The sequence below is a fragment of the Gopherus flavomarginatus genome, chromosome 25, assembly GCF_025201925.1.
Source record: "Gopherus flavomarginatus isolate rGopFla2 chromosome 25, rGopFla2.mat.asm, whole genome shotgun sequence".
NCBI classification, from domain to species: domain Eukaryota; kingdom Metazoa; phylum Chordata; order Testudines; family Testudinidae; genus Gopherus; species Gopherus flavomarginatus.
Window position 1 is genome coordinate 2,372,726 of NC_066641.1, and position 21,587 is coordinate 2,394,312.

Genomic DNA, 21,587 nt, shown 5'->3' on the forward strand with positions numbered 1-21,587 from the left:
AGGTGGCCTCAGTCAATCCCAATACATCAGGTGGCATCCCAGAACGGGGGTCCAACCCGGTGCAGCAGGGGACCAGGCATGCGACAACCTGCCCTCCTCTGTGACCATGGCTAACTTTTACCCATGGCACGGGGCTGAGGCTACGTGCACTGGCATTGTAAAAGCCCTCTGAAGCCCAAGACAGGAGATGCCATCCACAGAAATGCCATCTTGGCCGTATCAGCCAATTAACAGCAAGTTTATATAGTTGGTCACCAGTCTTCATACTGCAGTCCCAGGGCAGCGGGGCTCAGGCCCAGTCGGGGAGCTCCTGAGCTAACGGTGCTCTAGGGAACAGCACAGTCAGGGTCGGACCAAGCTCAGAGCTGGCGTGCTCTGCCCTCCCAAGGCTCAGAGGAGTTCAGGGCAGGAAGAGCACGTGTCCAAATCTCTCCTGCAGGATACCTGGGGTCTCACGCCAGACACCGACCTTTCCCCACCACTGTGCATGTGGAGGGATGGGGATGGCAGTGGGTGAAGAGAGATTTGGTGGGGAAGGAGGCAAGAGAATCGACAGGCAGCTGCAGCACTAGCCCAGAGAGCCAGGTTTGCCGGGCCCCCATCCCCATGCGCCCTGGCCCCTGCTCACGAGGTTGGGAAGCGCCTGCTACTCACCACAGAAGGAACTCGGGTGAGTAATCAAACCGGAACATGTTGTCGTCGTCTTCCACGTAGTTCTCGTTCAGGAGCGTGTAGAGCTCTTTTAGCTAAGAGAGAGATCAGTCGGCTGAGGAGGCAAAGCCGGCTAGTCAGTAACAGCCCCCCTCAGCCGGGCCCCCTGACTGGACAGCAGCAGCGACAAGGAGAAATCCCATTTGCTGTGGGGAAAGGACACCTTTAAAAAGGCCAAGCTAACGCTGGTGCTCCGCTGGACCAGCTGCTGCCTGACTACCACGAAGCATGTCCCTCAAGCTCCCCCTCTCCTCTGCCCAAGCACCCATCACCCATTCCTGCGGACGCGCCAAGAGCAGGTGTTCATAACCTGCCCGTGGAGCCAGGTTAGGCCAGAGTGGGACACACTGGGCTGCTGGGGGTGACAGGCTGGGGTTCAGAATGGCTAGTGGGGGGGACAGACTGGAGCACGGACTCAGGAGCTAGTAGGATGACAGCACTGAGCCTGGGGGCTGCAGGGACACATGGGGATGAGGGTGCAGGGACTGGGGCGGATGTGCCTGACTGAATGGGAGAGGCTCCCCAACTCCCTTACAAGCCCCCCTCCCCACCCCTGGAAAAAACACCTATTCCATACTTCTCCCACCCAGACCCAACAACCCTCCTGGTTCATTCTAGGCTTCTTCCCTCTCCCTCAGCTCCTCCGTTACCCCTGACTCCCCCAAGCCTTCACACTGCTTCGGAGAGGTGCCGGAAATACAGTTCTGTATTGTAATTTAAATGACTTACTCAATGTTCTGTATTAATATGCCTAGTAAGAAATCTATTTACTAAAAAAATTACCAGTATCTTTTTTGGGTCTGTATTATCACAGACATACCTGCTGACAGCTATTTTGAAATAAATTACCAAAATAATTGAAACTGGCCTGATTATATTGTGTTATTTTGACCAATAAAATATGCAGAATTTTGCGGAGTTTTAAAATAGTTTGTGCAGAATTTTAATTTTTTTGACGCAATTTTTTATTTTTTGGCACAGAATTCCCCCAGGAGTAACCCAGCGCAACAGTAACTGGACAAGTCATTGCTGCGCCACCCATGCCCACTACTGCCACGTGTCCCCTTCTCGATATAAGAGAAACCTCTTAGCTCTCAGCTCAGCTGTGGGTGCAACCCTGGCCCTGGAGTGGGGGGGAACAGACACTCCTGCTATGTTCCTCTTTGTCAGGCTCACTTCACCTCCAGGAGGCAGGGTTAGATTCCTAGGAAGAGGCCTGCTGGGTCGCCCAACCCCGAGCTCCAGAGACGTGTGGGAATTTCTATCTCCTGCCGGGAGCTCGGAACACAGCAGGCTTGGTCTGGTAGAGGCACTGATGACACTGAAGCTAAAAACGGGCAGAGGCCCGTCTTGCCTTAAAGAGAGAGCAGCCCAATTGCTAGCCCGAGCCGGGGAGCTGGGGAAGCGGGACAGAGGATGATTGCTACAGCTCCATGAACAACTCCGGCAGCTCAGTGCTCGGGGCCCACAGTAGGGGCTCTACACAGAGACCCCTCCCAACCGGCTTGTCCTGCCTTGGCCCTTCTTACCACGCCTCGGTCCCCCAAGTCCAGGGCATCCCAGGTGAAGCCTGGGGGCAAGGTGTAAGGCTCCTGGCGGATATTGTCTTTGTCTGGTTCCACCGGCCCGTGAGTGTTCACCACTTCCCCTGGGAAAGAGAGAGGAACAATCAAACGGTCCCTCGGCCTCTGGGAGCCACCTGCGTTTTAGTAACATGCTCTGATGTTCTAAGAGCACCTTTCACCCCAAAAGGGTCCCAACACATTTCACAGCTGTATATACAAGGCTCATTCCCCCACTATTGAAAAGCAGCCAGCTCCCAGGTGGAGCACAACAGCTGTCTAACAGTGCACAGCAACACTACGCCATGGATCTGAGGACCTGAACAGCTCATTCCACTGAAACGGCAGGGCAGGTTTAGGGGAGCAGAGATGGACTCTGACTGGGCCCAGGGCTAAGAAGTGGACAGGCACTGGCTTCATGCCTCACTTAGAAGGCGACGCTTCCACACCAGCCGCCTGCTGCTTTCTGGTACTGGTTTATTTCGTACTCCGAGGGAAGGGTGCCTCTATGGAGTCATTAACTGCTCCCTGCAGATGCTGCTTCTTACTCAATTTCCCACTTCATTACTGACAAAACCCAACCTCCTTGGCGGCTCAGATCTCAAAGTCCCAGCCCGAGATGGAATACCACAAACAGCAGATCTCGCTCTTCATGGATTTGCACCATCGTAGTCCTTGGCCTACCAGCCAGCCCTTTCCCGAAACTCCCCCGTTGTCTGCAATACCCTCCTGGAAGCTTCCAAAGGAGCGTTTCTCCCTGCCAGCTCCAGCCTTTGCCATTTGGCAAACACCAGGATTTCCCATCCACTCTGCTTTAAATGCAGCTGAAATTAACAAGGCTACTTTTGTTTAACTGCTATGACTTCTAAAGCACTTTATCAAGCCAAGAGATCTCAATTGGGCACCAGCCGTACGGGGGGTTAGCAAAGCCCAGGAAGTGCTAATGAAGTGCCACTGAAAAGAAAGTAAGCACAATTTTTTTATTTATTTTTTTAATGAGAGGCATGAAGACAAAGATTAAAAAAAAAATTCTAAGCAATGGAGAGGTGAATTTAAGATCCGAACAAGAACACAGAGAATTAATTACCCCAGCACCTCAGGGCCAGAGTGCTCACCTGGAGCAACTCCCATCGCTCTCACTGGATGGGGAGCGCTAGAAAATCTGGCCCCTTAAACCCAGACGACTTTTGTTTACCAGATTCTAAGTGGCACTGGACAGGTCATGCTGCGTGCTTCATACTGCCCTTTAACCAAACACCAGGGGAGACAGCATGGTGTAGTATTGAGAGCCAGGGATGGGGGCGTTTCAGTCAGTCCTGAGCTCTGGTCCCAACACTACCACTGATCTGGTCTCTGGACAAGGCCCCTGATCATTCTGTGCCTCGTTTCCCATCTGTGAAATGGAGACAAACCTGCTTTACAGGGGTTTGTGAGGTTTACAAAGCCCTTTGGGATCCTGACCCGTTATAGGATCCGATTCCTACCCCCTACGACACCTACAGCGCACTGGTATGTTAGCAACCATCCAGACAACAGAACAAGGCCTGAGTCTGGGGCCAGACTACCTGGGAGCTCATTCCCTTCCACAGAACAGCCCTTCCAGGAAGCCAGATAAAGAATCAGATACACTGGTAAGGTGCCAGTGCTGACAAATGGATACAGAGCTAGCCAAACATGACATGGGCACAAAAAGGGATCAGACAGAGGCTTCTTCAAAGGAGTTGTGGAAAAGAGCCAATTTCCCAGTCACCACAAGGAGGAACAAACCCCGGGTCACTGAAGAAAACTAACAGTTTGGCCATTGTGATTTAAAGCTCTTCTCAGCTCAGTTTGGACTAGGGTGGGAGTTGCCAGGGGCAGAAAGCAGCAGCAATGCAATCACACAGACACCAGGGGAGTTTCTGTGGAGATCTGCTCCGATTCCTCTAGGACGCAAAGTCCTTCCAGAGACACGGCTCTCTACATCAAAGAGCTTCTCTTCCTTTCAAAACCATTCATCAGCTGAGCTTTCTGGCCAGGATAGAGGAATGGCTTATTACTGGACAGCATCACTTCAGTGCACACTCACCAAGTCTCAGACAGTTATTAGTGTGCAATCCCCCTCCGAACAGGGTCAGCACAAGTTTTACCAGGGGAAGCTGATGCTTTTCCAAACAACAACTCCAGAGATAACGGCCAGGCCAGCTGAACTATGAGCAGATCAGACTTCTTGGCACGATCCCGCCCCGCTGAAGAGATTTACTACTTTTCCCTTATGTTGAGAGATTGAGAGCAGACTAGTGGGCGTCAGGATTCCTGGATTTGATTACCAGCTCTGCCAGCGTTGCTGTGACACTGGTGCAAAGTCTGTGTCTCAGTGTCCCTGCTGTGGAACAGGGAAGCAGCTTAACGAGTACGTACAAAGTGCTTGGAGATCCCGGCATTTTCAGAGGCCCAAAGTGCTGCTACATTCGTACATTTCTAGCAAGACTCCTTCACCTGGCCAGCAAAATGTGCAGCGCCTGCAAACACTGCAGCTGGACACCTGCCGGCTGACCATTGGGCCAGCTAGGCCAGGAAGCACAACTCTGGGAGGGTGTAGACACTCGCTCATCCATGGCACCAGCAGAGGGATGCAGCGTGTGGTGACCAGTCCCACTACAGCTCATCTTCTAAACGACAGGGGGCCACAGTCCTGTACCCTACCCAGGGGGCAAGGGCAGCACTGCAGGCTTGTGGCTCAGCAGCATGAGCTGGTTTAGGCTCAGCAGGTCCCTTTCCGTGCAAGGGATTGAAAACACACACACACACACAATGTGCCCTGAGTCCCGCTCTCATCACTGACTCCCCCCAGTTGTAATGGCACCATTAGAATGGCCAGACTAGGTTAGACCAATGGTCCTACTAGCCCAGTGTCCTGTCCTCCAACAGGGGCTGGCGCCAGAAACTTCACAGGAGTGAACAGAACAGAGGAGTTTACTAGTGATCCATTCCATCGGCCGCTCCCAGCCTCTGGCAGCCAGACTAGGGACACCCAGAGCGTCGGGTTGTGTCCCTGACCATCTTGGCTAACAGCCATCGATGGAGCTGTCCTCCATGAACTTGTCTAAGTCTTTTTTAAACCCTGTTATACTTTTGGCCTTTACAACTTCCCCCTGGTAATGAGTTCCACAGGTTGACTGTATGTTATATGAAAAGGTTCTTCCTTTTGTTTATTTTAAACCTTCTGACTATTAATTTTGTTGGGTGACCCCTGGTTCATTGTAATATGAAGGGGTAAATAACACTTCCTTATTCAAGTATTTGAATAGGAGAAGAGGGGATTTGAAATAACAAGTTAAATTAAGAGAGACTTGAATATGGCCTGTGGAGATCTCAGCAATCTTCCTTGGAACTTGGCAAAACTGATCAAATTCAGGGTTGGTTTAATTGCTAAAGAAACTTGGAACCAGCAGTTTCCACCGACAAAACAAATATGAGCAAATGTTATGGCTCTGACCTTAAAAAAATTATTTTCAACTGCAAACTTATACCAACTTAAGTGGGGCCTTTGGGATCTTGGTAATTTATGTTTCAAATGTTGGGTCTCCCTGACAGCCTGACTGTGCTTAGGTTGGTCCGAGTGGTGGTGTTATTATAGAAGAACAACAAAATGAAGGAAACCCACCTAGGCCAGCCCAAATACTAAGGCGATGGGTCCAAATGGAGAATCTTGACAGAGGGCCTTGTGAGTTAGTTATGATAATGTACTAGCCCTGGTACAAGTCTGAGTCACCTATCTGTCCCATGACAATAGTGAAACACAATGGAAGGAAACAGGCTAGTGGATCAGGCACTAGAATGGGACTCAGAACACCTGAGTCCACTTCCTGACTCTGACAGAGACTCCCAATGTGACCTTGGGCCAGTCCTTTAGTCTCCTCGTGTCTCAGTTTATCCCATCTGTAAAACACAGATAAGGTTTCCCTATCTCACATGGGTGCTGGGAGGATAGAGTCCAGTTATAGTGATGAGGGACAGATGAGTATGAAGATAAAAAGAGCATGATAAATATTGACCAACCAAGGCAAGGCTGGGCTAGGTAACTCCGGATGCAGAAGTCTGGAGTTTACCGCCACCCAGGACACAGTGACATAGCCATGGTCGGGGTGAAGGGATCCAGGACATGCAAACAGAGGAAGGATGCCCATAAGGTACATACCTAGTTTGGGTACCGGCTGTGTGTCCCAGAACTGGTAGCTGCGCTTGCTGGCCTCCTCCATGGTCTTGGCAGGTCCCTGACCCACAGAGAACAATTCAATGGCTTTCTGAATCTCCTGGATCCTCTCGGCTGGCAGCTTCACCTGAGTAGCAGAGAAAGGGGCACATGAAGACAGAGCAGTGAGCCACGCTACCAGACTCTGTCGGCTCCTGGAGTCTGAGGCTAAAACAGACAAGAAGGCAGGTCCTGCCACCTGTGCCTGGACTGGTTCCGGGCATTTGATGAGGGGATGGGGAATTAGGAGGTGCAGGGAGCACAAAGGATATCACTGCCTGTCCTGCTCGTGTCTCTCCCACAGTGCTGTGTGGAATGACATCAGCATGCACCCCCGTCTCCAGGACGTTAGCTGTGTCCAAGGCACGTCTGTATTAAGCAACCATCAAGTGCAGGCAGGGGAGCCCAGGGGCCAGCAGGACAAGGGAAGCGAGCCATCCTCAAGGCCTCCCTTTGGGCTAGAAGAGCAGCCAGCAGAGACACACCAACACTGGCTGTCATGGTGAGATCTGCTTTGGCCCCATCTTTCACCTCCTATTCAGCCAGGGCTTTGCAAACTGGGAATCGCGGCTGCCAGCTGAGCTGTTCGGTGATGCAAACAGCAGCAAAACACCACGGCCATGGAAATGAGCGCAGCAGCATGGCCCTCTCTCTCCTCCTCTTGCCCTGCCCAGCCCCCGCACCTCCTCTCTAGTGACTCAGCATTTGTACTAGGATAGGGCCCAGAGGCTCCAGCCGAGGTCAGGAGCCCATTGCGCTCAGAGCTGTCCGCACACAGAACAGGAATTTACCATGCAAAGACCAAAGGCCCCCCAGAGGGGCTGTTACTTGCCCAGTCAGTGACAGAGCCAGGAACAGAACCTGGGATTCCCAGAGCCCCAGTCCAGTGCCTTACACACCAGGCCACAGTGTGTCTTATGGCAGTTTCTCCCCCTTCTCCTCCTCAGCCACCTAGCCCCGGCATCCAGTGCTGCTGCTGAGAAGTGCTGCTTAAAGGTGGTGAGGAGTCAGCTGCCTTAAACACAGTCCCTGCTGCTTCTCCAGCTCCTCCCCAGAAGCGCTGCACAGCACAGGCCCAGGGGAGGGAGAGCGCAACCCAGCCAGCAGCAGCCACTCCTACTGCCCCCCAGCCAGCAGCACCCTCCTCACCCTCATCACACTCCACGCACCCACAGTCCCTGGGGGGACCCAAAGGGTTAGAATAATAGAATCACAGAATTGGAAGGGACCCCGAGAGGTCTCCAGTCCAGTCCCCTGCACCCAAGGCCAGACTAAGGAATATTTAGACCATCCCTGACAGGTGTTTGTCTAACCTGCTCGTAAAAATATCCAATGATGGAGATTCTACCACCTCCCTAGGCAATTTATTCCAGTGCTTAACCACCCTGACAGGTAGGAAGATATCCCTAATGTCCAACCTAAACCATCCCTACTGCAATTTAATTTGATTGTGGGACTGGAGTTCACTGCTTTGGGGTTTGGAGTGCAGACAGTTTGAAGCCCCCTGAATTGAGCAAATCAGGTTCAGATGTTGTCCAAAAAGCAGAAAATACTGGCCCTGTCTCCAGTGCGGGCAAGGGAGGGACACTGGCAGGCGGTGGAAGGGTCTGGCTGGCGCTGAGACCAGCGAGCCTCTCCTGGCCACCTCAGAGCAAGGCGGCAGCTGACTGGCCACCAGTGCCAGACTGGGCGTGTTTACTACAGCACTGGCACTAGCTTGGATTTCCTAGCAAAGGGTCGTGTCCAGGCCCAGATCTGCCCACAAACATCTGCCAGCGTTAGTGGGAGTTCTGGGACCTGGATCCAGGCTTGGAGAGGGCCCTAAGTCTTTGAGCTCTGAGTAACAGAATGCCACGGGCAGGTCTCAGCATCAGTAGCCTCTTTCCCCACCCACGAGTCACACTGGAGAGACGCACGCGAAATATATTCTCTCTCCAAAGGGCAGACTCTCATCCAGGGGAGCGAGCACCAGCCCAATGCTCAGGGGTCAGTTTACCTTTACTGGCTGATCCTGAGCCGCATCAAGTTGTTCTCCTCCTTTCTCTTTCTTCCTTTTCTGTTTCTTTTTCTTCTTTTTGGCTCCACTGTCATCCACTGGACTTAAGCCACTAGGGAACAAAGTAAACATCACTGGAGCTTTTCCTGAGGACATTTATACAGTCTGTGCAGCTCCACAGAGAATAAAGGGCTCCCTGTTCTAAGTCAGACCCGAAGATGCATCACACCTGCTCCGGGAGCCTGAATAATCCAAACAAGGAATGCAGCCAAGAGTGCAGTTCATGGGCTAGCTTCAAGCCCCTTTCTTAGCGACGGCACTTCCCAGATAAAACCTCCAATAAAGGAAAGTTAAAAATATTCATCCTTCTTCAGGCTGGTCCCGCTGCCCAGCGCTGCAGGAACTGAGCACCTCCTGCCTGACCCAGACTGGCGAGAGGAAGTTCCTAGGGGGCAGAGGCTGGGGCTCCCTCCCCCCTCCCTGGACAGTGCTCCGTGGGGTACGGGGGTGGGAATGGCTGACGCTGTGAACACTGTTCCAGTTAGGAGGGAAAAGCCTCATTAAAGAGGACGGTATCACAGCGTTTCCTGAGGCTGCTCAGACTCTGGATTCATCTAGACTCCTCTCGTGGGGATGTTCTGCCCCCGGCTCTGCCATGCTCTCTCCTGGGCTGGACAATCTACATGGCCCCCGAGGAGCACCATTGTATTGGCAGGGGTTGGGGTGCAGAGACTGAAACGTACACTAACTTAGCGGAGACAATCTACGAACTGCCCCCCACCACGTAGGGAATGTTCTGTTCTTCTTGCTTTATCTCACCAACTTGGGTAAGTTAATAGATCTGGCTCATACTCTGCACTGGTACATCCAGACCAGCGGCACTTCTTCTGTGGAGGGTTCAGAGACTCCCCACCCAGGCACAGAGCAATCAGTAGGTGCCCAGGAGACATGCGGCACAGGGAATGCTGGTAACTAAGAACCCTGAGACACAAGCCAATCTCCACACTCCTCCTTAAACCTCCGAGCTCCCCACGACAATGGCTCATCGGGCTGATGTAGCTAAAGCACCTCAGTTTCATAGCCAACAGTACCAAAGGGAGTGGCCAGCATCACGTCCGAAGGCCTTTGAGTGCCCCAAGTGCCCATTTTACAGCTGGGTAAACTGGAGCTGGCCTTTCAGTGAGATAGCATGAAACTCGAACCCACGACCTTCAGCCACTGCACCTGAAAATCACATTAACCCTCAGCTGCTCCTCAAAACCACAGGGACTAACCTGCAGGATCTGAACAAAACACAAAGGGCAAAACGTAGAAGAACAGGAAAGATGTCCCGCCCTGTGCAGAGTGTGTAACAGTGACTAGGCACGGTTGAAGGTAGCCAATTCGAGAGTCACACCTTTCTGCAGTAACCCTTGGAGACAGATCACTAGCCCTTCCCCAAAACATCCCGACACCTCGGGAGCTGAGCAATGGGCAGGGCAGTGAGGGAGGCCAGACAGGAGGTTAGCAGTCCTGGGACGAGAGGACGTTCTACCAAAGAGACCTTGAACACGAGGGCTACAAGAGGCACATGACTAGGGCCCTACCAAATTCATGGCCATGAAAAATGTGTCACGGACCATGAAATCTGGTCTTTTGTGTGCTTTTACCCTGTACTATACAGATTTCACAGGGCAGACCGGCGTTTCTCAAAGTGGGGGTCCTGACCCAAAAGGAGGTCACAGGGGGGTTGCAAGGATATTGTAGGGGGGTTGCGCTATTGCCACCCTTACTTCTGCGCTGCCTTGAGAACTGGGTGGCCAGAGAGCGGCGGCTGCTAACTAGGTGCCCAGTTCTGAAGGCCGCCCCCTGCCAGCAGCAGTGCAGAAGTGAGGGTGGCAATACCATACCATGCCACCTATACCTCTGCGCTGCTGCCTTCAGAACTGGGAGGCTGGAGAGCGGCAGCTGCTGGCCGAGGGCCCAGCTGTGAAGGCGGCGGCACAGAAGGGTGGCAATGCCATCCCATGCCATCCTTACTTCCGCACTGCTGGTGGCGGTTCTGCCTTCAGAGCTGGGCTCCTGGCCAGCGGCCGCTGCTCCCAGCACAGAAATAAGGGTGGCAATACCATGACCCTCTTACAATAACCTTGTGATCCTCCCGACCCCCTTTTGGGTCAGGACTCCTACAGTTACAACACCCTGAACATTCAGACTTAAATATCTGAAACCATGAAATTAATGATTTTCAAAATCTTAGGACCGTGACCTTGATCAGAATGACCCGTGAATTTGGTAGGGCCCTTCACATGAGGCGAGGGGAGAGCAAGACGTCTTTTGATTCTTGTAAGTCAGGTGACACATGCCCACCAGCTCCTCTTGAAATGCTTTACTGTCCCCGGGGAACCAGCCGGCCCCTTCGGAAGGTCAGACACCTCATAACCCAATCACACAGCACTGCTAGGCAGGCCAGGTGCCAGAAGTCGTGCAGCACAGGCCCAGCCAGCCACCGCTCAGAGCGAGCGGCAGGGGACCCCAGAGGAAGCCAGCAGGGGGATGTTTTGCAGGAAGTGGGGAGAAGAGGCAACTTGGCTGCACATTCAGCCAGCAGCCCTCTGCCCTCCCGCCTCAGAACCGCACCAAGAGCGGAGAATCCCAGGGAGGCTCCTGCCGAGCTCACGAGCCAGTTGGTTTGCAGACACCAGAACACAGAGCATTTCTCTGGGTGTCAGACTCCCAAATTGGCTATTATATGCACTGGGCAAGACGTGCCCAAGGAGAGATTTTGTTACAGTTCCCAACCCTGTCTAAACATACCAGCACTTTCTAGCTGAGGTACTAAGCTCACCAGCCAGGGTAAAAACTTTTGGTTTGCATCTAAATCGATAGGGTTTTGCCCCCTGGTGCCTAGAACATTCCCGACACTTTGGAATTGATCAGATACGGTGTTCAAGAGACAGACACCACCGAGCTGAGTGTCACACCTGGCTTTGCTCAGCCAGGAAGTGAAACAGCGGCAGGCGGCGCTGGAGCTATTCACTGGGCCAGCAGAACGAAAATCGGGGACAGAGGGAAACAATGATCAGCAGAGGCCCCCACCACGCTCCCAGCAATCAGGGGGCTCTGGTGCCAAGGAGTGGGCTCCTTTTTCCTCTCCTCTTCCCTATCTAAGGCTATGGCTAGACTGGCGAGTTAGAGCACATTAAAGCAGCCCCGGGTGCCTGTCCACACTGGCAAGGCACGCAGAGTGCTCTGACTCCACAGCTAGAGCGCTCCTAGTACTCCACCTCGGTGAGGTTCACACTTGGTGCGCGTTGGCTGAAACGCCGGGCGTCAGTGTGACTGAGGTGTTGCACTACTGCGCTCTGATCAGCCTTGGGAAAGGTCCCATAATCCCCTGAAGTCAAGTGGCCCCTCTTGTCATTGTTTTGGAGTCACTGCAGGCATGCGGATATGCCCTGTGAAAGCTCCGTTTCTGACAGCCAGCATGCTTATCTGCTCCGAGACAATGCAACCATTACTGTGCAATGCTGCTTGCTGTGAGTGGGGGGTGGGGGTGGTCTGAACTTACAAGACAGCACGCTGATACTCAGCACCCCAAAAACCCCCTCTCCCCCCCCCAAATACATACAACACACTCCCGGTCACACTCCACCCCACTCCCCCAGTTGAAAAGCACGTTGCAGCCACTTGCATGCTGGGATAGCTACCACAATGCACTGCTCTCTGTGGCCTTGCAAGAGCTGCTAACGTGGCCACGCCAGTGCGCTGGCAGCTGACAGTGTAAACACTCAGCAGCACTTTCCGTGCTGCGCTCTCCGAAGGCGGGTTTAAATCCCAGCACTCTACATCTGCAAGTGTAGCCAAGCCCTTAGATCGGGGCGGGCAAACTTTCTGGCCTGAGGGCCACATTGGATTTTGGAAAGTGTATGGAGGGCCAGGGGGGTGCGGGGAGCGGAGTCATGGGTGCGCTCCCACCTCCTATCTGCCCTCCGCCCGGGACTCCTCTCCACCCACCCTCCTGTTTCCCTGATGCCCGCCCCGCCCCCCGTGCCCCATCCACACAAAGCCCCACCCCCTGTCCCGACTGCCCCCATAACCCCTGCCTCTAACTCCTCCTCCTCCTTCCTCACTACACCCCCGAACTCTGCCCCCATTCAACCCTATTCCCCCGCCACTGCCCCGACCCCTATTCACACCCCCACCCACTGACCACCACTCCGAACTCCCTTGCCCTCTATCCAGCCCCCCCTGCTCCCTGCCCCTTTACTGCACTGCCTGGAGCACTGGCGGCTGGTGGCGCTACAGCTGCACCGCCCAGCCGAAGCCAGCCACACCGCCACCACCGCGCAGCACAGAGATCAGTTCAGGCCGGGCTCTGCAGCTGTGCTGCCCCAACTCACAGCCCCGCCGCCCAGAGCACTGCGCCGGAGCGAGCGAGCTGAGGCTGCGCGGGAGGGGGGACAGCAGGGGAGGGGCCAGGAGCTCAGGGGCCGGGCAGGATGGTCCCGCAGACCGGGTGTGGCCGTAGACTTGGGAGTCTCTCACACGCCGGGGGGTAGTGCAGTGCTACTGGCCCTACTATAAGGCAGAGAGACTGTCTGCCCAAGGTCACAGAATCACAAAATATCAGGGTTGGAGGAGACCTCAGGAGGTTCTAGTCCAACTCCCTGCTCAAAGCAGGACCAATCCCCACTAAATCATCCCAGCCAGGGCTTCGTCAAGCCTGACCTTAAAAACCTCTAAGGAAGGAGATTCCACCCCCTCCCTAGGGAACCCATTCCAGTGCTTCACCATCCTAGGTCACGCAGGAACCCTGTGGTGACAGCTGATTAATCTTTTGCGTCCCAGGCTAGCGCCGAACTACGCAGCCATCCCTTTCCAGAGCCTGGCTTCTGCCCTGTGCATTGCTCCTGAGAGCACAGCTCCCTTCAGTCCTCCGGCTACTAGGGCTGGTACATTTTACAAGTTCTGTACGTGGGGCAAAGAGCTGAGTGGTGGCTGGGCTGGGAAAGATGGAGAAACTGACTCCATCATTTGAGAGCACCCTTGTGGATGCTCACAGTTCCTGAACTTAGGGTATGGCTACACTTACAGCTGTACAGCGCTGGGAGGTACAGCTGTCTTCGTACAGCTGTGTAGGGAAAGCGCTGCAGTGTGGCCACACTGACAGCTACCAGCGCTGCAGTGTGGCCACATTTGCAGCGCTGTTGGGAGTGGTGCATTGTGGGCAGCTATCCCAGCGTTCAAGTGGCTGCAACGTGCTTTTCAAAAGAGGGGGGTGGGGTGGAGTGTGACAGGGAGCGTGGAGGAGTCAGAGTGGATTTTTGGAGCTGACACTGTTCTCAGCTCCCTGCCTTGCAAGTTCTAAGGACTGGAAGATACACAGCACCAACCTTCAATCATTTTAAAAGTTTCAACCCCTTCCCCCACCCCTCTCTTATTCACTAAATGCAAATAGCCTTCAGACCAGATAAGCAGCTGCTCCAAAACGTTGCTTCTCTCAAGCAAACTGTGAACATTCCAAAGGAATCCCCCTGCCTGCCTCTGCTCGCGCAAACGAGCTGTGTTTGTTTTTTAGATAAGCAGCTCCGGGAGCCCGGAGTTCACAACAAAACAGCAGAGTGGCTGAACAGGCATTCTGGGATACCTCCGAATACCTCGGAGGCCAATTACAGCACTTTTGGTGGCCACACTTGCGGAGCAGCGCTGCATCACCAGCGCTGCAATCCTTATACCCCAGGCAGAGCTGGAGTACAGCCAGCGCTGCAGCCAGGGAGATGCAGCGCTGTATGTGCCTTGCAAGTGTGGACGGTGAGTAAGTTGCAGCGCTGTAAACCCACCACCAGCGCTGCAACTCTCCAGTGTAGCCATGGCCTTACAGCGATGAGCAGTCACTGCTGTCAGGCTAAGACTGTGATTCCGCACCAAGCCGCCTGCCCGCCCACGGGCCCCACTGACAACAACAGGGCTGTGCAGGAGCAGCTCCACCTGTACACAGCTCAGCGCGGGACTGGGGTTAAGCGAGGAGCTGACGCGCTGCAAGAGACAAGTGAACGGAGCAGGGCAGAGCACTGAGACACACTGGAAGCCGTGCAGGAGAAGGTTTAGCAAACACTGGAGAGATGCAGGAAGTTACAGTTTTAAAAGAGTAGAGCGAGTTGAAAGTATATTCAAGTAAATACAGCACCCAGCTGCATTCAGACTCTCTCCTGAGTGAAACTGACCCAACTCTTGTTGGTTTCAGGGCTGCCCACAAGGCAGTGAAACTTGACAAGACTAATCAGCTGTCACTGCTGCAGCTGGGCAAGTCTCCAGCAGCCACACTGGAATCCTGCAGCCTTGGGAAGACACTGCTGCATCAGTGCACATCTGGGCCACGTCTTCACAGCCAAAAAGCAGCTCCCTAAGAAAAGCCTGCAGTCGGCAGACCTTGATGGCATTTGCCTGGGAAAGATTCCTACTCGGTTACACTAACTTGGCCTGGAGGATCTCTGCTGCTGATGGGCTCTCAAAGCCCAAACTGGAGGCTCTTGGTCGTTTCTTTTCTGAGCAGCTCGGCAGGTTTGAAAGCAGGTTGCTAGGTCAAGTGTGGGGGTGGGGGAGGATCTTTTCCTTTGCAAACAGCACATTTTATGCAGAAATCATTCAGACAAAACGTGGGCCTCACTCACCAGACCATTTGTATGGTCACTTCGCAAAGTGGAACCGTACTTAATAGCTTAAAACCGTCCAGGCAACACAGCAGCATTTAGAGGAGACAGAATGGGAGCACTGTGAGTTTGCCAAGACACAGGAGGTACCTGCCCAACTCCTGCAAAACTTATTCATTGGTACCTTTAATGACGACCAGTGAGAGGAGCCCAGGTTCAGGGGTGTTTTGATCTGGAGGTTTAAGAGGGGACTGAAAAGCCAAAGTCCTGAACTCTGCCAGTGCTTGCTGGGTGACCTTGGGCAAGTCACTTCACCGTCATGTGCCTCAGTTTCACCATCGGTACAATGGGAATGTAGTTCACCTGCCTCACTGGTGAGACCTATAAATGCTGTGTAGTACAGGTCTCAGCGGCAAGATGCCACCTCCAGAAACACAGGACCCGCACAGTGTTCTAGGGCAGTGCCATGATGCGGACTAAGAGGAAAATAACCAACGCCACTTCCTAAAGCAGTTCAAATATTCCTTGGAGTTCTCCTACATCTCTGCTTATTGTGCCAGCCCTGAGATCCCAGCCAGAGAGGGGCACAGCTGCAGGTTATGCCCAATTTAAAAAAAAAGTGATTTTAAAATGTGCACAGTGAATTTCCCCCAACCTGCTCACACAGAATTCAAATGACAGATCTGGTCACAGGCCTCGGTGTATTTGCCGCAAAGGATGTTTGAAAGCACCTTCAGACAGAGCAGTAAGGAGTCACCTGTCTACTACACAATGCAGGACCAGTAACATGCACTTGATTCACCCACAGTTACTATAAACCATGGATGTCTTGGGCTGTGCCTGTCCTACAGGGACTCCACGCGCACGGCTGAGCTGCTGTATTATGCAGATGTAACCCTGTCGTGTAGCACAGGGACAAAGGGCCTTTTCTGTCTGTGTAGGAACATCACCTCCTCAAGTGACAGGGACATTCTTCCATTCACTTCGCTGGCTGAGGCCAGCATAGCTACCGTGCTCAGGGGTTTGGATTCTTCACACCACTGAGGGCCGATATTATGTCGATCAAGCCTCAGAGTGATCTTCTAGCCCAGAGCCTCTAAAGCAGCTCCCTGCTCCTGCCCAGACCTACTCTGTGCATCTCTGCTTGTTTCCTATCAGCACCTGCACGGAAGAGCAGGCTGGGCTCCGATTTGTCTCATGGATCAAACTACTGGGTGAGTGCAGACTCTGCAATGCCTGTTGCTGGTGGTGGCTGGCAGACGTATGAAGCAGAAACAAAACAGCTTGATTTTCCGGCTGCCAGGCTGGGTTTTGGAGGGGAAGCAGTTAAAAGAACCCTGTCCTGATCTGCAAATGGAGCAGCTGCGATATGGAAGACACCCAGGGAGAATAACTAGAGACCTGCCATTTCTAGGTGAATACTTACTGTGGCCCAGCGAGGCTACCTGCACTATGGGGCAACGCATGGTCCTGGACGACAGAAATGTCTGCATTGGTGTTCAAAGGGATAATCGCCCTATAAGGCAGATGGGACCTTCACGACCTTCACACTGCAGCCTCGGTAATTAAGGGCAAAACTGATCAAGAGACACAGGGCTTGTAGGCCAAGGGGAAGTAGGACAATCAAACAAGAATCCTGATCGGTCTCAGAATCTACTCTTTCCTTCCCTTGCTATGTAAAACCCCAAGGCTCTTCTTTCTCCACTTGGGTGCTGGAGAACAAACATCGGCCTTGTCTACACGAGCGACATTTAACATCTTCAGACCCATGTGCTCACCATGCACACAGACAAGGCCCTTCATGCCCACACTCGGATGCGCTCCAGGCAGTAGACTGGTGCCAGAGGCCATTTCAGTGCCAATGCAGCTGGAGTTTGCTGATGTAACAGCGCAGAGAGTGCCTGCTTTCCTATGGCACCACAGTACACCTGCAGCTTCTCACGAGCTCCCGGAACCCACTCCAACGGGCTAGAATAGTGCCGGCGTGGCCACGGGGCAAATCTGCCCTCAACAAGTTTCTGTCTGAAGCAATGGGATCTTCCCAACAGTGCTCACAGGGTTCCATTTCCTCAAATCACCTGGAAACCCTGAGACTCTGCCAGATGGGGTGGGTGGGAAGCATGTTGTCATCATGTTTGTGTAGGACATTTCTCATAACTTTCCAGATTGCCCAGAGGATCTAAGCAGAAGCCACCCCTCCTGCCAATGAATTGAATTCACTCCCATCCAGCTTGCTGCCTGGAAATTAATCTGGTTATCGGATGTTCTAGGCAATGAGGAGTGCAGCAAAGGTTGCATGGTGAAAGAGCTGGTGAATCACCCCTCCCTCCTGCCGTTTGCCATGGATAGCATCTCGGGTGCATGGCAGGGACAGGAAAGGGAGCTGAAATCTCCACCTTGGAACTGACATTCGAACAAAGCAGGGTATATTATTTAAGTGAACTATCCAGGCAGGTTCCAGGCTAGATTTTACCTGGATGTGGAGGCATCCACTGCAAAGAGCATAATCAACCTTATCTGAAAACTGACTGAAATGTCAAACGAAGCCAAAATCTAGAAACACACAGTCACTGAAATCCCTAGTTATAAAGTCAGGACAGTACCATCATGAGACTCCTTGTTTATTCCCCATGTGACTTCTGATCCAACACCCTTCGTTTTCAAGCGCATGTGGTGGGGACAGACTCTTTCAAACTGCCAGCACTGACAACTCAACCTGTGTTCGCAGAGTCCTGCTACCTCAGAATGTCAGAGCTTGGCTGACACTTCTGATGAAGCAGAGCAGACTCCAGCATGTTCTCCCTTGATTTTATCAGCTGCTACCAGGAGAAACACTTTGCATCAGTTAAGGGATCAGGTGTGACTCTGACAGATGGAAGAGATACACTGGGTAACAAGGAGCTATTTTTTTAATAGTCACTTTTCTGACCATAACCTGAAATGCAAACCCAAGTCACAGGAGTTTTGATACTCAAAAAGAGAGAGAGAAAAAATTCAGAGAATAAAGGAAAGAAAATGGCACCAAATCCTTTCAGTTCTCCTCCAACTCCCCCAGCCCACAAAAGCTTGAAATGTAGTGGTAGATGCTCACATACCAGACTGAAGGACCTACATAAACTCCCCCTGCAGAGCTGAGCTCCCTGCTCAAAAGGATCTCAAACATCAGTCAGTCAGTGAGATCATTTTCTGTCCCATATTTAGATGCCTGAAAATCTTCCTGGCAAACCCACTGCTAATCAAGTCTGATACTTACACAGGTAATCTCATTAGAATCCAGAGGGCTGGGAGAAGGAAGGCTGAATGAGATTTTTAAGAGGCTGCCCAGATGGCGGATTACATGTTGTGGGACAGAAAGCAAGAGAACTTAAATACAGCATTAAGTGCTATTGTGCTCTATACCAGTGTTTCTCAAGGGCCGGGCCCAGAGATCTCCCTGACACCTTTTCGGAAGGCAGCAAGCCAGTCTCTGGTATCGAAGAGGTTGAGATACGCTGCTCTATACCATTTAGAAACTAAACTCCATGGAGTTCCTCTGATGGGGGATTTACGTAACACGTCCCTTCATGGTGCAGTTGCGGTCCTGCCTGTACAGACAGCACAAGGGAGTAGTGTAATGCTTCCCCTTCCCCACAGCTAGCGCAGCAAAACCCCTGCTTTTCACACCCACAACAGTTGCTCATTGTGCTGCTTTGTGTGATTCTAAACTGTGCACTGATGCCCACTTGAGAGGGCATCATGTGAGCCATGTCAAGTGTGAATCCAAAGTCTCTAGACGGGAACATCACCATTGTGTTTCCTGCTACAATCCCTACTTCTGGACCACTCTACACCCAAACAATGTCAAAATACTTCTTGACCTATACTGATAAGAGACACCACCGAAATGCAGCCATCTCAGGTGTGGAGAGTGGCAGTCAACTGGCACACAGCACAACAGTGGTAGGGGAGGATGCTGTGCCACGGACCAAGGCTACAATGGTTTACAGGTTTCCTACAGATGACACCATAATCAAGCACAGGTCTTGTTTTCTTTCTATGAACACTTTTTTTAAAAAAAACTAACCAGTGATCAGAGGAAAGATTAAATTAGACTCATTCTCCATTCAAGCTTATCACAGACTCTTTGAAACAGGCTCAGACGGTATTTTACAGCACTGATACACCAGCAAATCAGAGATGCCTCAGTTCACCGCCTTCCTACCCTTAAAAACCAAACAGTCAGCACTATTGCTAATAATAAAGTTAGACCTGGATTTTTTCAGTCTTGAAACAAAAACACAAAGGCCCTTTGATGGGGAATAGGGCACTGAGGGGAGAAAGAACTCCCCGAATCATTTTGCAAGTCCATTTAGCAAACAGTTGCTTGACAGGTGGTATATTAAGGCTGAATTTCAAAATGCTTCTCTCCACCCCAATTTGTTGTTTGATCGCATGAACTGTGGGCAGCTCGAGTAACGAGATAAATGAGTTGTGGGCATGTTAGTGTAATACGAGCATGAGAAATCTCCAACAATGAAACCGCTCAGATGGGATTCCAGAATTTTTGTTTTTTTCCTCTTTGGTCTTTTCTCTTTCAGAGTCCTTTGATTGTGGGGGAAGAGTGTTTGGGTGAGTCTTCAAGGCACGTATTCAATATCCGTATATCTATTGTGGAAGCAGAATTAAAGCAGGGTAAATGTCTTGGTCAATTTAAAGCTAGAGTGAAAGGTAGCCCTAACCCTAACAATGCGAGAGTTGGAAGAGATGCTGTTTTTTCGCTTCGATTCTCGCCTCGCTTTTAGTCGATAAGGATGGAATGCTGGTTTAAGCAGATACCTTGAGTTAAGGTACTGTCTGGCGGGAATTTGTATATCGGAAAGGTATAAATTCTTGTCTTATACTGCTTGTAGGGGGAAGATCTGCCTAGGTCAGGGGGAACCCCCTGTCCGACCGCAGTCTTCCCTTGCAGTTGCTCATAATAAACTCTCTCTGACTTGTTGCTAACAAACGCAGAGTGAGGACTTGTTTTCTTCCACACTATGAACTCTGCTTTCTAACGTAATTGCCGCTCAAAATGAGTTTTAAACTTTCCAAACACCTTTGCGAAGTCTAGTCTGGACACCCCTGATATCTGTTCCACACGGCAAACATTTGACATTTGTTAGGCTACGCCCATACTACTGCTGTAATGTAGACACGTTTTACATCAATGGAAGGGTTTTGCCGTCAATGTTGTTAATCCACCTGCTCCAAGAGCCAATAGCTACATCAACCGAAGAATCCTTCTGTCCACCTAGCTACGTCTATCTCAGGGGTCAGGCCGAGCTAATTATGGCAATCAGGATGCAAAATTTTTCACAGACCTGAGCAATGTAGCTAGGTTGACTTGAGTTTCAGGTGTAGACCAGGATTTCATCTGTTAATTGTCAAATTCTAGCGAAGACAAGGTAATTATAGCTTCCCCATGTTAGGGTTTAAACTCTAACTTGCTTTGTCCACACGAGGATGCTAAAATAGTCTATTTTTAACCTTTCTTCCCTACTGAATACAAGGCCTGAGAGTTTAAAACTCAGTCTGACTGGGAAATATCGTTAGAAAGCACAAAGCAGAGTCAGCAGTAGTGATGAAGCCCTGCTTCTCCTTTCTGCTTGGATCTGGTCTTACAAACCAAATCATGTCAGAGAAGGAAATTACAGCTTCCAAGCCCACAGCAGAGCTAACCCTATTAAATTAAGATGCAGGGCCCCACCCTGAGGCAAATGAAATATTACTTTAAGGCTGTGTTGACACAAGAAAGCTTCTTCAATATTTCCAGTCTGGTCTTTTATTAACTTTGGTTTCTTCACAAAAGTGATATTGCCTAATAAAAGCTGCTGACAAAGAGAGATTGCTCTAAATCCCATAGTGCACCAACCACCGAATGGGGTCAAGGATATAAAAGACACTCAACTGAAGCGCAGATTTGCACAGCACAAGCCAGGAACCTCTGGAAAAATGCGGTCATACATGTGACTATCAGCTCCAGTGTGTAAACTAAAATTCACACACAGTGGGTTTAATTGGGGTGTCTCTCCTTTAAGCTGCCCACATCACAGATGTTTTCTGTATCCTACTGTAGGCAGCAATAAGATGATGGCGGAGACCACAGCCCTAACATGGGTGCCACAAGCAGCCTTATACCTGGGACACTACAATTGCATTTCACACCAAAACTGTCAAAACCAGATCCCCGATATGAAACAGCAAAACAGAATGATTCTATCCATGACCCAGCTTCCTCAAACTGTTATTTAGGTACCAAAAGAGCAAAGACAGGTTGGGTAGGATAAAATCTCCAGCATAAATATTCCATAAAAAACCAGGTCATTACAAAACCCCAATAGATTAGACAAGAAACTGGACTCAGAAGCATGCTATCTACAAAAGTGTTTAGACACAGCTGGTGTAGCACAAGTCTGGCCTTGTTTCCCTGA

At 51.5% G+C, this 21,587-nt stretch overlaps 3 protein-coding genes across 5 annotated transcripts in view; 1 reads left to right on the forward strand and 2 right to left on the reverse strand.

The window, feature by feature from the left end:
* Positions 1-21,587, forward strand: part of DCAKD (dephospho-CoA kinase domain containing) — a 153,890-nt gene that overhangs the window by 109,053 nt on the left and 23,250 nt on the right. The window lies entirely within an intron of this gene.
* Positions 1-21,587, reverse strand: part of ADAM11 (ADAM metallopeptidase domain 11) — a 672,244-nt gene that overhangs the window by 73,011 nt on the left and 577,646 nt on the right. The window lies entirely within an intron of this gene.
* Positions 1-21,587, reverse strand: part of NMT1 (N-myristoyltransferase 1) — a 35,489-nt gene that overhangs the window by 12,310 nt on the left and 1,592 nt on the right. For both annotated transcript variants that reach the window (XM_050934958.1, XM_050934960.1), the window contains exons 2-5: positions 8,504-8,615; positions 6,454-6,595; positions 2,241-2,359; positions 655-746 (exon numbers count right to left, since the gene is read on the reverse strand). In XM_050934958.1, coding sequence (XP_050790915.1) covers positions 655-746; positions 2,241-2,359; positions 6,454-6,595; positions 8,504-8,615 — 465 coding nt within the window. The remainder of the gene's footprint in view (positions 1-654; positions 747-2,240; positions 2,360-6,453; positions 6,596-8,503; positions 8,616-21,587) is intronic.